General features: G+C 38.0%; 1 protein-coding gene across 2 annotated transcripts in view; it reads right to left on the reverse strand.

The window, feature by feature from the left end:
* Positions 1-5665: 5665 nt before the first annotated feature.
* Positions 5666-20693, reverse strand: part of CENPC (centromere protein C) — a 50983-nt gene continuing 35955 nt past the window's right edge. Inside the window, exons 14-19 of one of the 2 annotated variants that reach the window (XM_080934468.1) lie at positions 20406-20510; positions 18469-18582; positions 17867-17962; positions 15506-15660; positions 7053-7143; positions 5666-5893 (exon numbers count right to left, since the gene is read on the reverse strand). In XM_080934468.1, coding sequence (XP_080790594.1) covers positions 5823-5893; positions 7053-7143; positions 15506-15660; positions 17867-17962; positions 18469-18582; positions 20406-20510 — 632 coding nt within the window. In that variant the 3' untranslated portion in view covers positions 5666-5822. The remainder of the gene's footprint in view (positions 5894-7052; positions 7144-15505; positions 15661-17866; positions 17963-18468; positions 18583-20405; positions 20511-20693) is intronic. The other variant, XM_080934469.1, reaches the window with a different exon arrangement.

The following is a 20693-nucleotide window of genomic DNA, read 5'->3' on the forward strand; positions in this document are numbered from 1 at the left end:
CTGTGAGTGTGCTCCACCACCCACCCACACACTCCCACCTCAGCACCCTAGCATCCCCTACACTGGGACATCAAGCTTTCACAGGACGAAGGACCTCCCCTCCCAGTGATGACAGATAAGGCCATTCTCTGCTACATATGCTGCTGGAGCCATGGGTCTCTCCATGTGCTCATTGGTTGGTATTTTAGTCCATAGATACTCTGTGGGGTCTGGCTAGTTGATATTGTTGTTCTTCCTATGGGGTTGCAAACCCCTTCAGCTCTTTCAGTCCTTTCTCTAACTCCTCCATTGGAAGCCCTATGCTTAGTCCAGTGGTTGACTGTGAGCATCCACATCTGTATTTGTCAGGCTCTGGCAGAGCCTCTCAGGAGACAGCTATATCAGGCTCATGTCAGCAAGCACTTCTTGTCATCAGCAATAATGACTGGGTTTGGTGGCCACATAATGGCTGAATCCCCAGGTGGGGTAGTCACTGGATGGCCTAGGAACAGCATTCTTGAGTGTGCTCAAGAAGTTTGTCAACGTAAAAGATTAGTCAAGGAAGGCCTCAAGTAAAACATACCCACTGAGCACAGTGAAAAAGGATACTGCAAAGGCCCATCTCTAACACTTGATTTTGATGACACAGAACAGCCAGACAAGAACAAAAGCAAGGTAGACAGGCAGTAATAGCCAGCCCTTAACAGGTGCCTTCCCAAAGCAGTCCTGAAGTATATGCGAGACACTGTACTGCAGCTGTGGGACCTTAAAGGTGTTTGGCTCTGGATTTTATGCCCTGGCAATCTTTGGGATCATGGGATTCAAGTATTATAGGCTGTCCTGTTCTTTAAAGAGTATGAACAAAGCCTCAGTTTCTCCAAATAGTTAACTTAGGACCTAGAATTCTTGGTAAACTTTAGTATTTTGGACTACTATCAGAAAGAGGAAGAAAACTAGGGTCACTCAAGCTAACATGTCCTTACAGTGAAGAGACTATGCAGGTGGCCAGAGGACATATGCTGGAAGCTGAGCAGTCTATCTCAGATCCTAGGACATGAAAACAAGCCATTGTGGCTTAAATGGAGTAAGCAGGAGCAGAGATCAGAGTTCTGATGTTAGCGCACATGAAAAGTCACTTTAAGAATTTGAATCTTTATTTAGGGCAACATAGAAAGGTAGATGAGGCCTAGAACTCACTATGTAGCCAAGGATGTCCTTAAACTTCTGATTCTCTGCCTCCATCTCTAGAGTGCTGGAACTACCATTGTGTGCAACCAATTTTTTTTTTATGATAAAACTGAGATAAACCCTTTATTTATTTATGCTTTTCCATTTTGTTTAAAACAACAACAACAAACTTAATATAACTGACAGCCCTTCCCCCTCACCCTTGCTTGGGTTGGGGGTTATTAGTGGGGAAACAGCCCCCAGGGATGGGGCTGACCATAAGAGCCCCTCAGGGAGGTAACGGAGCCCAAGTCCTTGGCCTCACAGCAAGGGCACTTGTAGTGTAGTAACTGGGGACTTACCAGGTCTCTTGAACCTCTACTTGTACCAACATACACACCCTTGGCTGACAAGGGTCAGGAAACATGTAGGGAGGAGACTCCCACTTTCCTGTGTCCCTACCCAGTCCAGTCTCACAACTTAAGCTGGGAGCAGGAATATGGAGGGTGGACCAATTTTGTTTTTATGTGGTGCTAAGGATTGTCCAGGCTAGGCCAGTACTTTTACCAGACAAGCTATCCCGGTAGCACATGCTAACCCTTACTGAGCCGAGTTTACCAGCTCTATCTAAATACTATCTACTTACTGCCCTTCCATTTCCCTTCTCACCATACGTTTCTTTTTAACTGCCACAACCACAAATTTTATAACTGGGGTTGGAGAGATGGCTCAGAGGTTAAGAGCACTGACTGCTCGCTCCTCCAGAGGTCCTGAGTTCAATTTCCAGCAACCACATGGAGGCTCACAAAAATCTATAACAAAATGCCCTCTTCTAGCGTGCCTTAAGACAGCTACAGTGTACTCATATACACAAAATACATAAATCTTTTAAAAAATTATAATTGTAAATATCAATGATAGGCACCACATACATATTCTGTAGGTATGTGTGTATACATATATGTATGTGTGTGTGTGTGTGTGTGTGTGTGTGTGTGTGTGTGTGTGTGTGTAGAATACTTCTAGTTTCACTTGGTGGAACACATTCATACTTTTATCTACCTCACAGGAGAAGTTAATCTCTCCAGACACAGACAAGCTCTTTGTCCCTTACTCTTCTACAGTCATCAACTAGATGGATGGATGTTTCCTAAACAGTCCTTAACAAAAAGGTTTACAGAAGACAAACTTTTAAAATATTGCATTAAACACTTCATGAGGTTCCACTTTCAGTATAATTTGCAAAGTCCAATTAAGCTGAACAGTCAGAGAGCAGAAACTTGTGAAAGATCTGTATGACAAGTACTTTAAGTATCTGAAGAAAAAAATTGAAGAAGATTTCAGAAGACAGAAAAATCCACCATGCTCATGGATTGGAAGGCTCAACATTGTAAAAATGGCCATCTTGCCAAAAGCAATCTGCAGATTCAATGCAATCCCCACCAAAATGCCAACTCAATTCTTTATAGAGTTAGAAAGAGCAATCTGCAAATTCATTTGAAATAACAAAAAACTCAGGATGGTGAAAACTATACTCAATAATAAAAGAACATCTCGGGGAATCACCATCCCTGACCTCAAGCTGTTTTACGGAGTAATAGAGATAAAAACCATATGGCATTGGTACAGAGACAGGAAGGTAGAGCAATGGAATAAAACTGAAGATTCAGAAATGAACACTTGATCTTTGACAAAGGAGCTAAAAACTATCCAGAATTATCAACAAATGGTGCTGATCCAGCTGGCAGTCAACATGTAGAAGAATGCAAATTGACCCATTCTTATCTCCTTTGTACAAACCTCAAGTTCAAATGGATCAAGGACCCACACATAAAACCAGATACAATGAAATTAATAGTATAAAAAGTGGAAAAGAGCCTTGAACACATGGACACTGGGGAAATTTTCCTGAACAGAACACCAATGGCTTATGCTCTAAGATAAAGAATACACAAATGGGACCTTATGAAATTGCAAAGGACACTGTAAAGAGGACAAAATGGCAACCAACAGATTGGGAAAAGATCTTTGCCAATCCTATATAGGATAGAGGGCTAGAATCCAATATATACAAAGAACTCAAGAAGTTAGACTCCATAGAATCAAATAACCCTATTTAAAAATGGGGTACAGAGCTAAAGAATTCTCAACTGAGAAATATAAAATGGCTGAAAAGCAACTAAAAAAATATTCAATATCCTTAGTCACCAGAGAAATACAAATCAAAACAACCCTGAGATTCCACCTCACACCAGTCAGAATGGACAAGATAAAAAACTCAAGTGACAACAGATGCTGGCATGGATGTGGAGAAAGCAGAACACTTCTCCACTGTTGGTGGGATTGTAAACTGGTACAACCACTCTAGAAATCAGTCTGGCAGTTCCTCAGAAAATTGGACATAGTACAACCTGAGACCCCAGTTATTCCACTTCTGGGCATATACCCAAAAGATGCTCCAACATATAATAAGGACACATGTCCCACCATGTTCATAGCAGCCTTATGATATCCAGAAGCTAGAAAGAATCCAGATGTCCTTCAACAGAGGAATGGACACAGAAAATGCCATGCATTACATTACATTCCTCAGGAGGAAATACGAAGACAATGTTTGGAGCAGAGACTGAAGGAAAGGCCATCCAGAGACTGTCCTACCTGGGAATCCAGTCCATATACAACCACCAAACCCAGACAACATTGCTGATGCCAAGAAGTACATGCTGACAGGAGCCTGATATAGCTGTCTCCTGAGAGGCTCTGCCAGAGCATTACAATAGAGTACTAGTCAGCTATTAAAAACAAAGACTATATGAAATTATTTGGCAAATAAATGGAACTAGAAAATATCATCCTGAGTGAGGTAACCTAATCACAAAAATAAAACCCTGGCACGCATTCACTGATAAGTGAATATTAACCCAAAGCTCAGAATACTCAAGATACGATTCACAGACCACATGAAGCTTAAGAAGAAGGAAGACCAAAATGCAGATGCTTCAGTCCTTCTTAGAAGGAGGAACAAAAATATTCTCAGGAGGAAATACGAAGATAATGTTTGGAGCAGAGACTGAAGGAAAGGTCATCCAGAGACTGCCGCACCTGGGAATCCAGCCCATACACAGCTACCAAATCCAGACAACATTGCTGATGCCAAGAAGTACATGCAGACAAGAGCCTGATATAGCTGTCTCCTGAGGGGCTCTGCCAGAGCATGACAAATACAGAGGCAATGCTCACAGCCAACCATTGAACTGAGCAGAGATCCCAATGGAGGAGTTAGAGGAAAAATTTAAAGAGCTGAAGGGGTTTGAAACCTCATAAGAACAATACCAACCAACCAGAGCTCCCAGGGACTAAACTATCCCAAGAGTAAACATGGACAGACCCTTGGCTTCAGCTGCATCTGTAGCAGAGGATGGCCTTGTTGGTCCTGCCAAGACTCGATACCCCAGTATAGGAGAATGTCAGGGTGAGGAGGTGGGAGGGGATGCGTGGGTGAACACCCTCATAGAAGCCAGAGGAGGGGGATAGGATAGAGGGTATGGAGGAGAATCCGGGAAAGGGGATAACATTTGAAATGTAAATAAAATATATCCAATTTAGAAAAAGAAAGAAAGGAAGAAAATGGCAAGTGAATGGTGCTTCACTGGCCAGGGAGGGATGGGAAGGTTCAGGGTGGGAGGCCACTGTGGCCTTTAGCACACTTGGCTGCTGGTGAGGCCAAGTCATAAACTTAACTTCTGATTTCCTCTTAACTGGTGCTTATTAGACAGGGGCAGGCTTGTAACCCAGAGGTACAGATTTTTTTGGGGAAGAACCTGGAGATGCAGGTCTTATTGGGGTTAGCTGGGAAACTGGAGTTAGGTACTGGCCTATTAGTTTACTTGAGTTTAAACTTAGGTCAGATTTTCTAAGATGGAGCCTGAACACAAAATATTTGGTCTCTCAGGTCTACTGTAACATAAATACGGACTAATCCCCTGAATCTATAAGCCTCTAATAAATACTTCCTTACATAATTTGCACTGATCATGGTATTCTTATCAAAGCAATAGAAGATTAAGACATTTGATAAAGAAATAAAGATAAAAATTTCAAGGCACAAGGAAAGCCAAAGATAGGAAGCATATAACAAAGTGAAAAGAAGGAATGATTCCCATTTTCAGAACTAAGTCAGCATTGCTCTGGGGACACCTTAAATTCACACTTCAACCCTCAAAACACCGAGACAAAAAAAAAATACATAAAATATTTTACAGTGGTTTAAATCCCTTTGTTATAGTAGCCCATGAAAATTAATTCAGCACACTTATCACAGCTTTCTATTAGATTATTTAATGACCAATGATGTAAAATTTATATTTGGAACCAACTACTGCGAATGGAATGGACATAGTATCAGCTCTTTCATAGCTTGTGAAAACAGTGATTTTCATTTCTTTTATTTTTTTTCCAATTTTACCAAAGTAATACCAACAAAATGCTCATCACTAAGCACAGTATTTACACTCAAGGGAAAAAGAAAATCAAAAGATACATACAAGTCTATGAAATGTTTAACAAGGAGTATGAAATGATTACCTCATGCAAAACTAAACAAAAATTTTACTTTAAAATAATTGGTTACAAAAATTTACATATAAACAACCTATTTATATACATACACATTTATTTCACCTTTTTATTTGAGTAAAAAGAAGACAACTTTCCTCATTCAAGAGGTTTTTAAGGTTGTAATGATTACCTAAAAGTAAACAAATAAGAAATATAATTATTTCACATAAGGTAACAAAAAGATACATTTGTTTCCACAAGAATCATTTCTTTTTGAGTATTTCTTCACCACTTAACACATTCAAGTATATATGAAACAGAAACAGTTATCAAACTTAGAGTAACTTATTTCACTGCATGAATCCAAAGACATGAAAGTTAATCACCACCTACTGATTCAGTGAGAATCTGAAAATACATAAATTTCCCATAATCACATTACAAAGGCTGGCTTAAATTAAAAGTGTGTGCAAGAAGAGAAAAACATTCTGAAACCAATCTTTCAAAAATCTTTAGAAATGCTATGGGTTCCTATAAGCCAGACACACACACACACACACACACACACACACACACACACACACACACACACACACAAGTAGGGATAAAATAATTGTAAAGCCAAACACTGTTTTTAATTAATTAGTAATTTTAACAGTGTCAGATGGTGACATAGACAGTTTACTTGCAATATCCCTGTGACTTTCCCTATACAGAAACTGATATTCATTAAAGCCAATAGAGTACGGGGCTGGGGATGCACTCAATGAGCACTTGCCCAGAAACAAGAAAAGGATCTCAGTTCAATACCCAGCACGAAAGCAAGATAAAAGTATATAAATATAGCTAAAATAGTCATCATAATATGTGCTTTATAAATGTAGAATTTTTCTTTCTCTCCTTTCATTTATTTATCTTAAGCTTAAAAAGCAATACTTGGTACCACAGTACACTGTTAATCACATTTACTGAGTGAAAGAATAAACAAGTAAATGAATTAAAATACCTGTTACCAATGACCTGTAGTCTTTTATATTCTACTGGTCAAAAATAAAGGGTTATACGTCATACAAAAATACCACTGCAGAATTAACTTCCCTTATAGCTTGAAATCTAGCACAACTTTTACTCAATATTTTTATTATTTAGCAATAAAGTTGTCTGAATTTTACACATCAAAAACTAATATACTTACTTAATGAAAGGAAACTATGTACTCAACTGCTTTGGCATCAGTAACATGGTAGTTTATTTTGACATTGTAGCTTTTACATGAATGGAACTCTATACTACCAAGTATCCTGACACAGAAACAATATGAATCTAAAGGATGTTTAAGTTGTTCATACCTGAAGGAACATAGAATGAATCCCCAGTAGTAATCATATAAGATGTTTCATGTAATGTACATAAAAGGTCACCAAAGTTAACATAAAACACCTGTAAAATTAAAAGTAAAAATCTCATTTCAAACTCAACCACAATCATACTACAGAAATCCTTAAATGAAATACAGCACGTTAAAATCACTCTTCATAGATGTTTGTATTTTAATTTGCAGAATTTGGAAATATGTTTTATGTGGCAAAACCCAACCTAATGACACAAACCTTAAAGAGAAATTCCACCCAACCGACCCCATACATTGCCCCAAAACACACACACACACACACACACACACACACATACACACAGTGGAAAAACGAGGCAAAAGAGGCAATTTTAAGGAAAATGTTTTTGCACTGTTGCTGATGGTAAGGATAAGTTGCTGCGAGCATCCAGAGAAGAACAAATAGCACAGCAGTTCTACAGCCACATGGGAATGGAATTCTCCCAACAATGTCAATAAGCACTCATCCTCAGAAAAGAGCAAAAGGACTGTCAACATCTTCATCCCTGAACTGTACTCTATGACCAGACTACCCAGCCAAGCCTGCTTTAAGGTACAGACCACTACTTAGGGCAATAAATAAATAAACAAAGAAGCCCTAATTAATCTTTGTTCTAATTTTGTTCACTCAATGTCACGAAAAGTCAGAACCACTTTAGCAGTAAACTTTTCTTAAAAAGAAAACTGTTATATACACTTCTTCAAAGATCACATGTTTTCTGGCACAATAGTTCTCACCTGGAGTGATGAGCCAAAAAAAAAAAAAAAAAAAAAAAAAAAAAAAAAAAAAAAAAAAAAAAAGAAGCCAAAATCCCTTTTGTGAGTAGGGAGAAATGACAAAATAAAATAAAACAACCCATCACATATTTATTTACACACCAAGATTAAGAAATAGGGCCATGTTGGAATAATCATCCCAACTCTATCCGCTTGGGGTTAGGCTTCACTGGCCGCTTGCAAGCCTCGACCCTGGGAGATACACGCCCCCCTTTGATGCTATTTGGCCGAGTCACAAGCCACTCCTAGCCTTCCTGTTCCCAGTTGCTAAAAGATAATGTCAGACTTCCACCCTAGGGGGTGACTCTTACACCCAGCAGCTAGGGAATTTGCACACCTCCCCTGTAATCACCTGAGGTATAATACTGGGACCCCTGTCTGTGTGACTATGACTGCAGGCTGTCTGGAGAGACAGCAGTTCAAGATGGAGCAAACTTTCTGGTTACAGGAATAATGGACTTGTGTCTTTCTTTCAAACCCTTAGGCCTTCGCCCGGTTCGGCGAGTAGCTGTTAGTGGTGCAGGCACCACAAATGGAGGCTCACATCGATATCCGCAAATGGAGGTTTCACCAAGATCCAGGAAGGAAGAAACGACCGGAAGGTTTTGCCCCACGGAACTAGCCGGCTAAGTAAGTAAGGAGAGTGGGGTGGATTGAAGATGGAAACCACTAGCTCTAGTTTACAGTTGGTAGATCAGTTGCTGAATTTGCTTAAACAACAGGGACCTAGAATCAAGGTAGAAAACTGCAGTGAAGATTGAGAGCTAGTGAGAGTAGACTTATAAAAAGGATTAAGAAAAGAAGGTGCTCCCCACACCATAGCCACATTCTTAGAAATGAAATCCACAGCTGGTGGATGTTTGTGCTTAAGCAAGAAACGTAAAGAGATAACGGAACAAAGATATTTTCATAGGTGTTTCTAAGTCTTTGTAAACAGATTAGAGGTAGTTTATTTGAGAGAGAGAGAAAATGGATCCCAGAAAAGCATGCCTCTCTTTTGTCTTAGACGGTATGGTAGGAGAAGAAAAAAATAAATAAAAACTGTTTCCAAGTTCTTCTAGCAAAAACAAGAGATCAGGAGACTCTCCTGACTCTCCCGATTCCACTGGAGAAATGTCCAATTCTAGTTCTGGGTTCCTTAGGAAGGATATCAGGGTCCCATTGACAAATCTAGTTCTTGTCTCTCTGTGTTTTGTCCCTTGGCGCCAAGCTGTCCACGTGTGTCAATTTGTGTCCGTGTTTCTGTGTCTGAGTGTTGCTCGTGCTTCATGTTCAAAAGAAAAATGGTTGCTCACCTCTTGATTTAGTCTTAACTCATGTCTAAAAGGGAAATAATAAAAGGTAAAAATAATAATTTTTTTTTTAAAAATCAGGCTTTAGAGCCCTATTCCTGAAGACAGCTCAGCTGGAGACCCTCTGGGAGCTCCTCTTAGCTTAGAGCAGATGGTAGTTTTTCCTAGAAACGTCTCTAACTGTGTTTATTGAGCTCTGCGGGTGACAAGGTACTCATCTCTTGAATTTACAGCTAGAAAAAGTGAGAATTTTATCTGGTTCAAATATATAAGATGCGTGGTCAGTTCATGTTTGCTTTTAACTGGTTTTAAAAGGTATAAATATGCTCAGAATGTCTAGGTGTTAGATTATTAGCTTATAAGCAATTGGGTATGTTTAAAAAATTGTAGCTTTGGCAACAAAAGTTTGTTTTAAACTAGTAACTTGGTTGGAGTCATCCTAAACAGCAACAAGTAGCATGAGCCACGTGTTTTCTATATATAAGGAATCGAGTTTCTCTGGATAACCCAAACTTGGGATAATATTTTGAGTGATTCTTGTTCTAGAAAACATACTTAAAGGATACAATTTAAAGTAATGAGATATTAAAAGCTGCATATATATATATATGAACTTGCAGCCACTTTGTGGTGTGAAAGTAGGAAACATAGAGCGTTTGGCTTACCGCTTTGGCTCCCATTCCAAAACTTGTCATAGATTTAAAGGACTGTTTTTATACTATTCTTTTGCATCCTCATGATTGTAAAGGGGTTGCTTTTGGCTAGTCTGTGGTTTTAAAGAGCCCTTGAGGCAATGGGTATCACTGAATAGCTTTGCCTCAGGGAATGGCTGAAGGTCTTTTGTTGTTTTGCTGCTGCCTTGATGGCAGGAAGCTGAAACTTGAAACCTCAATGTTTACTTGTGGTAAATGCCTTGTTAGCTAACCACTCCCTAGTCAGACTGTGGCATAGGAGATTCATAAAGTTAATTTACTTGTTTAATGTGATTTTCAAAAATCATCAGATGCTAACTGGCAAAAACCTTGCCTTAAGCTCACCACCAGAGGTCTCAAACCTCTGTCTGCTGTTCCTAAGAGATGCAAAACCTAGCCGCTCAAGCAGTTAACTGAGAGGTGAAAAGCTCTACAGTGAATATAGAGGAAGCAATTAGTTAACAGCAGATATTATATATGACTAATTGTTGGCTGTATGTATTTTTGCCTTATACCCACAGCAGTCCTTTTGGCAAAAGGAACCATTAATGTGAATTCATCCTTTTTCCTCTTTAAATAAAGTTTTAACATCCTTTGCTGTGTTTATGCAGAACTGTATGATAGAAGGCAATTTTTTAACGGAAAATGTCTTAACCTGATGAAATATTTGTTCCTTATTCTGAGCAGCAATTAAATTGGTTATGGCTAGATACTGATGTTTGGCTTTTTCAGGCAAAATTGAAAATTGATAAATCATTATCTGAAAGACAAGTTGTTAAACTTCTTTCCTCCATGCATGCCTTTTTATTTCCTGTAAATTTATGCGTGCGGCCCATAGATAATACAATTGCTGTATTTATAGATGGTTCATCTATGGGAAAGCAGTATATACAACTGGATCACATGTTCATTCTCTTGAGTTTGCCTGCTGCAGCATTAATTATAAAATTTATATGCTGTAGCCACTGTTTTTAGATGTTAAAAAAATCAGTTTAACTCTAAATTTATATACTGATAGCCAATATATATATATATATATATATATATATATATATATATATACACACACACATATACATATATATATATATATATGCATAGCTAAAGGCCTACACCAATATATATCTAGTTAATGGTTTATAATTGCTTAAATTTGTTCTATTTTTAGATATTGCTAATTCTTGAGTTTTGCAATTGTTTATGCAAATACAACTTAATTTGAGAGAACATATTGTCCCATATTTTATAGGATATTTAAGAAATACTGGATTGCCTGGATCCCTTAGTAAAGGCAATGCCACAGCAGATTTGTATATCAGGTAGATCATAATCTCATTTTTAGCCACCAAAATTAGTAATGGCCTGAGACAACAATTTGAAATTTCTAGAGAATGTGCATGTCAAATTGTAAAGATTTGTCCTAAATGTCCTCAGTTTCTTATACTACATGATGGTGCTAACTCTTAAGGACTTGTATCTAACCCATATGACAAATAGATATTCTTCTTATTTCTGGTTTTAGAGAACTAAAATGTTTATTTGAATATTAACACCTTTTCAAGATGTCTAGTTGCAACTGCTTTAACTTGAGAAGCAACTAAAAGTATATAGCATCTGGACAATTGTGTTCTTAAGAGTAACGCTGATCCCATCTCTGATAGCCAACTTGCAGCTGAAGCCAGAGACTGTTTACAAAAAGTCCAAGAAGCATTGGAAGGTGTTGTTAAGCTCATTTAAATTGTATAGATTGCTCAATGCATTTACAGTTATTGGTATTCCATCTGGTCATACTCCAACGAGAGTATTCTGACAGCAAGGACCTGTTGTATGGGTACATTTACTAGCCTCACCTTCGAAAATTGTTGTTTCTTATCCCAAGCTGTTATTAATTTAATAATTTTAAGCACAAAAGCAATGCAGATCTTTGGAAAGAAGCCAGAAGTTATTGTTATACCTTATACTAAAGAGTAAGTATGTTTTTTAGCACAAATCCATGCAGATTGGGTTATCCTTTATGCAGCACTATTGGTAAACTTGATAACCACTATCCTGCTAATAAATTGGCTCAGTTTTTAAGGAGCATCCAATTGTATGTCCTAAGGTGGTATTTCTCTATCCCTCTTCCCCATGCTAGGTTAGTTTGTACAGATGGATCTTCTTTTTTTGTAGTATCTAAAGAGATCCATGAAACCTACCAAGTAGCAGTTAAATCTGCTCAAATGGTTGAAATTATGGCTATGCGATTGCTGTGCAGACGTTTCCTGAAGAAGCCCTAAGTATTCGTACTGACAGAACTTATGTTGCCCCTGTGTCAGGAGTTCTCGATTAGTTATTAAAATTACAGACTTTGATTTGGCAAAGAAGTTTCCTTTATTGGTAGGGCACATTAGAGCCCATACTGCCCTTCCAAGACCTCTATCGAGGGGAATCGGCTTGCAGATGTGTACACTCATCCTTTTGCATTGGTTATAAAAGAATCTGATGTGGATAAGGCTATTCAGGTGCATACTAAATTTCATTTAAATACAGGATCCTTAAGATTTCATTGTAAAATTATAACAGAGCAAGCTCTACAGACAGTGTCCCATGTGTGCAGAATTCATTTCTGCTCCTAATTTAGGAGTCAATCCTAGGGGACTGACTCCCAATGATATTTGGCAAATGGATGACACACATGCCCCTTCTTTGGAGAATTTTTAATTTGTGTATGTTTCAATTGATACTTATTCAAAAAGGATATATATATATATATACACACATACATATATATATATGTACATAGTGAAAAATTAAAAGATGTCAAAAATCACTACTTGCAAGCTTTGGCATATTTGAAACAGATAATGGTCCTGCCTATTCCAGTAAAGGGTTTAATTCATAGGACTGGAATTCCTTATAATCCTCAAGGACAAGCAATCTTTGAACGTGCTCATCACACCATAATAACCTAGTTGTCTAAACAAAAAGGGGGGGAGCATATCTCCCCTCATGCGCATGCTTAATTTTATATATTCTAAATTTTTTAACTGTAAATTCTGAAGGCCGCTCTGCCACTGATCCACACTGGAGAGCGTGCCCAGCTCAGCAGGGAATGGTTCGATGGAAGAACCTTGCATCCGGGTTTATGGCTAGGACCAGATCCCATTTTAAATAGAGCTTGAGGCTCTGTTTTTCTTCAGGATTCTGAGTCACCCTAGTGAGTCCCTGAGCACTGTATTCGCTCTGTGAAAACTGCAGGTTAGCACTGTTATTAACAAGGGGGATGACTTCATTTATTCTCAATGGTGTGAAGCCGGTGTAAGAAGACAGTGAGAAGCCGCTAGAGGAGTGAAAACCTTGCAGCGGTGACAAGAACCCCAAAATCTGCACCCGAGCCTGTGCCGTGAAGCGTACCAGAGAGAATCAACTGATTCCTGCCTGCATCACAAGAATTTTGTGCTGACGTCCGTGCGTGCCTAAGCCAGGTCCCTAATTTTAACAAATAATCTTTCAAACCCTTAGGCCTTCGCCCGATTCAGAGTAACTGTTAGTGGTACAGGGACCACAAACGGAGGCCCACATCACCTCCCGCAGGGCCAGGCTGCACTCTGGAGGCAGGTGAACCTCTGCGTTCAAGGCCAGTATAGTCAGAGTGAGGTCCAGAACAGCTGGGGCTACACAAAGAAACCCTGTCTCAATGCCGCGCCCATTCCCCACCAAAAACCAGGTCTTTCAGCTGTGTTAGCTTCTAGCTCGAGGATGGCAAATGTCATGATTTACTTTTTTTGAAACAATGAAAATAAATAGAAAGCCTGTGGCTACTACTATGCTTATCAGCAAATTTCCTACTTTCAAATCTTAATTCTCAATTTGATGATATTAGTGTGGAGCCATTAAAGAAACGTAGTCCCCTTCAAGTTAGTTATACCTGAATGTTCTCTCCCTCTTTGTCTCTCCCCCACCCCGTCCCCCTGCTGCTCTCTACTTCTCTCCCTTCTCTCCTCCTGAAGGAAGTGTGCCTTCAACAAACACATTTCAGACTCCAAAACTGAGAAATACACGTTCAGTTCTGCAAACACTAAATCTATACTATTATTAAACAAAGGCATCAAATACCAGAATAAGTTAGAGCCTAGCTTATTACTGGTGACTATCCTTTATTCTTAAGCATAGATGTTGGCTCTCCAAGAGCACGTGTGTCCTTTTCATTTACTTTTTATATGCCTCATACTGACACAGGTGCTGTTCCAGTTGCTTTTCAGAGATGAAGAATGTAGAAACAAAAGTGAGGTAACTTTCATGAGTCAGTATAATGACTGGGATTTGAGTCAGAGACTGTGACTCCATAATTTACATTCTCAACTTCTATTCTCATAGAAGAATAGTTCTCTAAATGGAGAAATACTCCTCAAAGATTCTTCAGGTCTCCTTTTAACTAGAAAACTTATGTCATCTAAACATGTGCCCCAAGCAGAAGAGGTGAATTTAGAAAGTCTTGCATATATTTCTAGATCATTTTCCTTGGTTAGCTTGCATCTCTAAGCATGTCTCGTCTCATTTCTGCCAACATGTAATTAAGATAATCTTTATTTAAAATGAGAAATTGCTCTACATAGACATTTTATGAATGAGAACATACAAATAGCTAATATTTGAATATTAGAATGCCAAACAAATCAATAGGGAAATAAAATTACAAGCTATCTCCTTATTCCACAAAGAATGATTATTAACAAAAAACTAAAGATAAAAAATGCTGATAAGATTACAGAGAAAAGTGAACATTTCTATCCTATTGGCACAAATGAAACTGTGCCACCCTACAGAAAATACCACAGAGATACCTCAAAAACAAATTAAAGCCACAGCTACAGTGTGCTCCCTGCACTGGATCTATACTGAAGAGTGAGGATGCTCAAGAGGCACCTGAAGCTCATGGCCACAGAAACCAAGCTTGGCACATCCTACATGCCCACTGCCTAACAGGCAGATATAAAATGTGGTTCACAGAGAGCACGAAACACTACTTCACAGAAAAGAAAATCTCATCACTTGTGTCATCAAATAAAACTAGAGGTCCTTATGTTATTATGGAAAATAAGCCACACATTATGTAAAATAAGCCACACATGCGTGCTCACATACTCCAGTCTCAGTGAGTACTAAGTCACAGGTACACAGATTGTGTTTTAGAACTTTGCTTCTAACACAATAAGGATAAAGCAGGAAAGAATGCTCTGTACATTTTTAAAGCAGTAAGACTTGTTTGTTAAATGTCTTTTATTTTTTGAGATTATAATTACATCATTTCTCGATTCCCTTCCCTCATTCCAAGCCCTCCCATTTAGTACCCTTCCTTGCTCTCTTTCAACTTCATGCCCTCTTTCCTTTGTTATTACATGCATGCATGTATATCTATATGCATCTATGTAGCGGTAGTTGATTATCCACTGGAATTACTCAGAGGCAGCAGTACAATTTCCTTAATATCGCCCCAACATGGGTATTTAGAAATAAATGGTTAATTCCCAACAAATTTAATAAATGAAGAATTTCTTTGTGCAGTATATTATGGGATTTCACTACCAAGTAAATATAATTTTAATGTATCATCAGATAAAAACAATCAGCTGTACTTCAGAAAACAGAAATAAGTGGAGAAGGACACTCACCAATATATCTTGGCCGACATGCTGTTTTCCTTTTTCTTCGTGGGGTCCTAAGATCAATTTTCCAGTAGAAAAAAATGTTGTATCCAATGTTTTAAAAACTTTCAAACCATGTTGCTCAACGAAAAAGTGGTATGTATCTCGTGGTCTTATAAGATCTAGGGGAAAAATAATAATATACAAATAAGACAATCACAAACAAGACATGTTAACAGCCTGTAACTCAGCATCTAGGGAACTACGGTAAAACAACTCCAAACTACAAGTCCAACTGGGCTACACAAGGGAACCCCCCACTGTAATAGAGAGCTCAATGATACATATTATTGTACATTGTATATTCTAATATTACATGTGTTAATACACAGGCAGGGCGATGATAACTGACTCTGGAACTAGAAACCCAAAGGTCACATTTGGCCTGGACTATAAATTGTGTGATTCTTAACTATTTAATCTCTCTCTGAGCCTTGATTTTCTTCTTTTAAAAGCTGTGTGTTAAACAGATTCTGAGAACATCAAACAGTTTGTAGGCTTGGGAAGAGAAGAGTGGCTGGTGCAAACTAGACACTGTCATTTCTTAGCTTAACACTAACGTTACAGTGAAACATAATATTAGGGGAGACACAGTATCGAGCTCTGTGTCTTTACAAAGCTTAACATGATCCAAGATAAAAATGTATCAGCACAATGACAGTTGGTTTTTATTCATTTGATGATTGAAAGGAAATGTTTTTACTTAATTAAGTAAACACTACAAGAAATCAAAACATAAGGTTTAGCTAAATAATCACTGTCTGATTTCAGATTTCTTTTGCACTTATAAACTTTTCAAGCCTCCTAAAACATTATCATCAGCTTCCGGTCTATACTGCTAGATATGTGAGAATGTTAAGGGTCACATATACAATACAATAAAGAAAATGCAGACTATTGACACAGATAAAAGTTGCAAACAAACACCTTTAATGTCAGCTCGCAGGAGGCAGAGGCAGGAAGATGAGCTCCAGACAAGCCTGCTCTACAGAGTGAGCCAAGGTGGCCCGGGCCACACAGGGAAACCCTGGCTTGGGGAGCAGGGCAATCACAGCAACAAAATGTTGAAAAGGAAACATTCCTGGTCTGGAAGAGCTCATTACGTGTTTACACTGAACAATACTTTCTGTATCCTACCCTCTGCTGCCTTGTTAACAAGCATAGCAAGAGACAAGAACTCTGCCAAGAGTTTATCTAAAGATGGTAAACGTAAAGTAATTCAGAGAGAAATGTAAATGGCAACGCCATCCGTGACTTGTAGGCTCTCCACTCTCTGACTTGGAGGAAGAGTTACCATTTCTGTGGCCTGAATAAAAATGTCCCCCATAGGCTCATAAAACTCATAGATGTGAATGCTTGCTCACCAGGGAGTAATACTGTCTGGAAGATTAGGAGATCTGGACTTGTTAAGAAGTGTGTGTGTGTGTGTGTGTGTGTGTGTGTCTGTGTGTGTGTGTGTGTGTGAGAGAGAGAGAAAGAGAGAGAGAGAGAGAGAGAGAGAGAGAGAGAGAGAGAGAGAGAGAGAGAGAGAGAGAGAGAGTGTGTGTTTAAGGCTTCAAAAGCTAATGTCAAGGCCAGTGTCTGTCTTTGCCTGCAGATCAGGATGTAGCTCTCAGCTACTTCTCCGGTACCAAGCTCGCCATCTTTGCTGCCATACTTGCCATCATAATAATGGCCTAACCAGTAACCTGTGAGCAAGTCCCCAACAAAATGTCTTGGTTATGGTGTCTCTCCACAGTCAGTCTTCTCAATTATTAAGGTAAGTTCTTCCTATATGTAAATACTGCTTGACTGGTAAACACCCAAGTATGCCCTAAATCCCTATACTACTACCTTAGAATTACGAATGGCCTCCTAGAAACTAAATGTTTACTGTCTATGCAATATAGCACAAGGCTTCTAGGCTCTTAACATTAAAGCTAATATTTAATTGGGTGGTTGAGGCTATTAACATTCATGTTCACAAAGGTTTCATGTCCCAATACCAATAATGGTGTCCAGAGGTTGGGGCATATCAGTTAAATTCCCATAATTTCTCATAATAAGCTCTTCATGTATCTTCTCAGTTTGAGACGCCCTGGGAGTGCTAAAGGAACTAGCACACCTGACAGAGAGTCTCAGAATACAAACATATGATCCTGTATTTGACACCAATGCTCACTCATAACTATTTTCACAGAGGCTGGTTATTGGAACACATTTTAGTGTTGAGGGTGGGAGAGGAACAAATGAGGTCAAGGGGGAAAGGCAGAGGAGGGGGGAAGGAAGAGAGCACACAGACACACCAGTCATTCAACAACTTATGCTCAGTATCGCTCCTGAGCTTACCCATGGGGACGAGCTCTCTTGTTTCTGGGTCCTTTGCCAATGTTGCCTGGAAGGGATCTCCCAAAGAGATGTCCAGATCCACCTCTATCTTATGCTCTGTAAAAGAAATACCACTGAAACAAAACTACTTGCTTAAAATTGGTCTCCACTATAGGGGGAAAAAATCAGTACAGAATATAATTAGAGACATTTAATTGTAAAGAAAACTGACAATTTAGCAACCACCTTCTGTTCATGTTAGCACTCTAATAAAGAGAAATTCAAATTCTAAGACATGATTCAGTGTAAAGCCAATACCTCTGTGAGACATTTGTCAATTCATGATTTCAGAAGACTAAATGATGATTTGCATAATCTCTCAGAAGTTGCAATTATAAAAAAGTTCATTGTCTACTACAACCATACTTTGAATATGGAAAAGAGAAGGTTCATATGACTACTTCAGAAAATATTTATACTTTATAGTTATTTTTATAAGAATAAAAATATCTTACATTCAAAATGGGAATATGACATTATACAGCGAGTTTGACTGATAAGAATATTAGGTCTGCAGTTCTAAGAGGTATGAAATCTAAGTTATGTGAGGAACAGTTTCATACTTTTATGGTTATCAGGATAGATCCGTTTCTTCTTAGTTTTTTTATTGACTTTGCCCAGGTCTCTTTTTTGTCTTATTTTGGCTGATACTGAAATCGGAGATAGTATTTCAAGCACTGGAATTTAAGAAAAAAGGCAAAAATAACATTTCTGGGGACATCAAAAGCTTAAAGCAAAACATTTAAATATATTTTATTTCAAAGTACCAAAAGAAATATCACTGTCACTACATGCTACAGCTGTTAAAATGATACAAATTCAATCCAGTCTCTAACACTCTGAAGTCTAGAGGCACAGATGAAATAAGACTCAATGACATGTTACTCACTTGAAATCAATAGTTTTCAGTGGGGAGTTAAAAAGAAATCTGCAGACACTAGTGACAAATGGGAAGCCATAAGTGTCCTTTATTTAAGTGTCCCTTAGCATGGCTACATCCTAAATAGTAAGTAACTTCAAATTTAGCTCTTCATTAACTCTCTATAAAGAGAAGAGTTGTTAAGAATGAGAAGGCATCATCTTTATCAGATATTAATTTTCTTATGTTCTACTATGTTTTATTTTGGGCTAGAAGGATGATTCAGCAGGAAACACTTTGCACTGCTCTCATAAAGGACCAGTGTGGTACAACCACTTTGGAAATCAGTCTGGCAGTTCCTCAGAAAATTGGACATAGTACTACCTGAAGAGCCAGTTATTCCACTTCTGGGCATCTACCCCAGAGATGCTCCAACATACAATGAGGACATATGTACCACCATGTTTACAGTAGCCCTATTTATAATAGCCAGAAGCTGGAAAGAGCCCAGATGTCCTTCAGTAGATAAATGGATACAAAAATTGTGGTATATTTGCACAATAGAGTACTACTCAGCTATTAGAAACAATGACTTTATGAAATTCCTAGAAAAATGGATGCATCTAGAGAATATCATCCTGAGTGAGGTAACCCAGTCACAAAAGAACAGACATAATATGCAGTCACTGATAATTGGATACTAGCTCCAGAAAGCTCTGAATACCCAAGAAACAAATCACAGACCATATGAAGCTCAAAAAAGAGGAACAAAAAAAAAAAAAAAAAAAAAAAAAAAAAAAAAAAAAAAAAAAAAAAAAAAGGCCAAAAAGTAGAAGCCTCAGTCCTTCTTAGAAAAAAACAAATAAATAAGTGTATAGAGTGGGGTACACCTAGACCTTCAATAATTAATAATTCAAGAGCTAAGAATGTAGCCTTGTGGCAATTCTTGGCATTTTAAAATCATTATGTTTAATCTTTACACATCAAGAAAACTTTGACTATTTCCATGTTACATTTTGTTCTACGTGTACTTTATGCTCATTGTAACTACTAAGATTTCAATACATACTATCAAACCTTTAAAAAAAAAAATCAAGTACTGACAAAAACATATTCATATAGTTTTATGCAAAAATGCTTTTAAAATATGTGCATTTATCTCTTTTTTAAAATAAACTTGTTTAATTAAAAAAAAAAAAAAAAAAAAAAAAGAGGACCAGCGTTCAGTTGCCAACACCTGTTTGGGGCTCCTCACAACCACCTAGTCCCTCCAGCTCCAGGGGATTCCAATGACTCTGCCCCGTGCACAGCCTCACACCTACCCACAAACATATAACAAGTCAAATACACCTTAAAAAGAATTCACTTTGGGCAATTAGAAACCTCAGATCTCTAAAGGGCAATGTCTATTAAATCAATCAAATAGGCAGTTACAAAAGAGAAACAAAATCAGCATTTCTATAATAATGAGACAAACCTGAATGTGAAACCTATTCTTAGATGTGTTTATGTGTATATGTGTGGGTGGGGAGTGATTAAGTCATGTAACGTATATAAATGTTTAGAATAAGGCCTGCCATATGATAAACTAGAGCAATATTTCTTCATTTATGAGACATTGTACTCTAAATTAGTTTTTACCTGATAAGCCTTCTTGATAATCTATTCGTTCCCCCCGCCAATATTCCAGAGGTTTCGAACGTATTCTATTAGATCTACGAACATTTGGTGAGTTGGAGGGCAGTACTGTTAAAAGTTAAACAAAGATTCAAAATATTCAATAAACATAGTAGAAAGTCGCATGTCAGCTTTTACAACATACTGTTTCAATTAAGAGACAAAAATCACCACATTTCTAGATGTCTGTAGATAAATAAATGTCCATGAAAATTGAAGCCTCTCCATTGGCCAAGAAGTAAAAATTTGATA

Source organism: Micromys minutus (genome assembly GCF_963924665.1).
Source record: "Micromys minutus genome assembly, chromosome: 1".
Classification (NCBI taxonomy): Eukaryota; Metazoa; Chordata; class Mammalia; order Rodentia; family Muridae; genus Micromys; species Micromys minutus.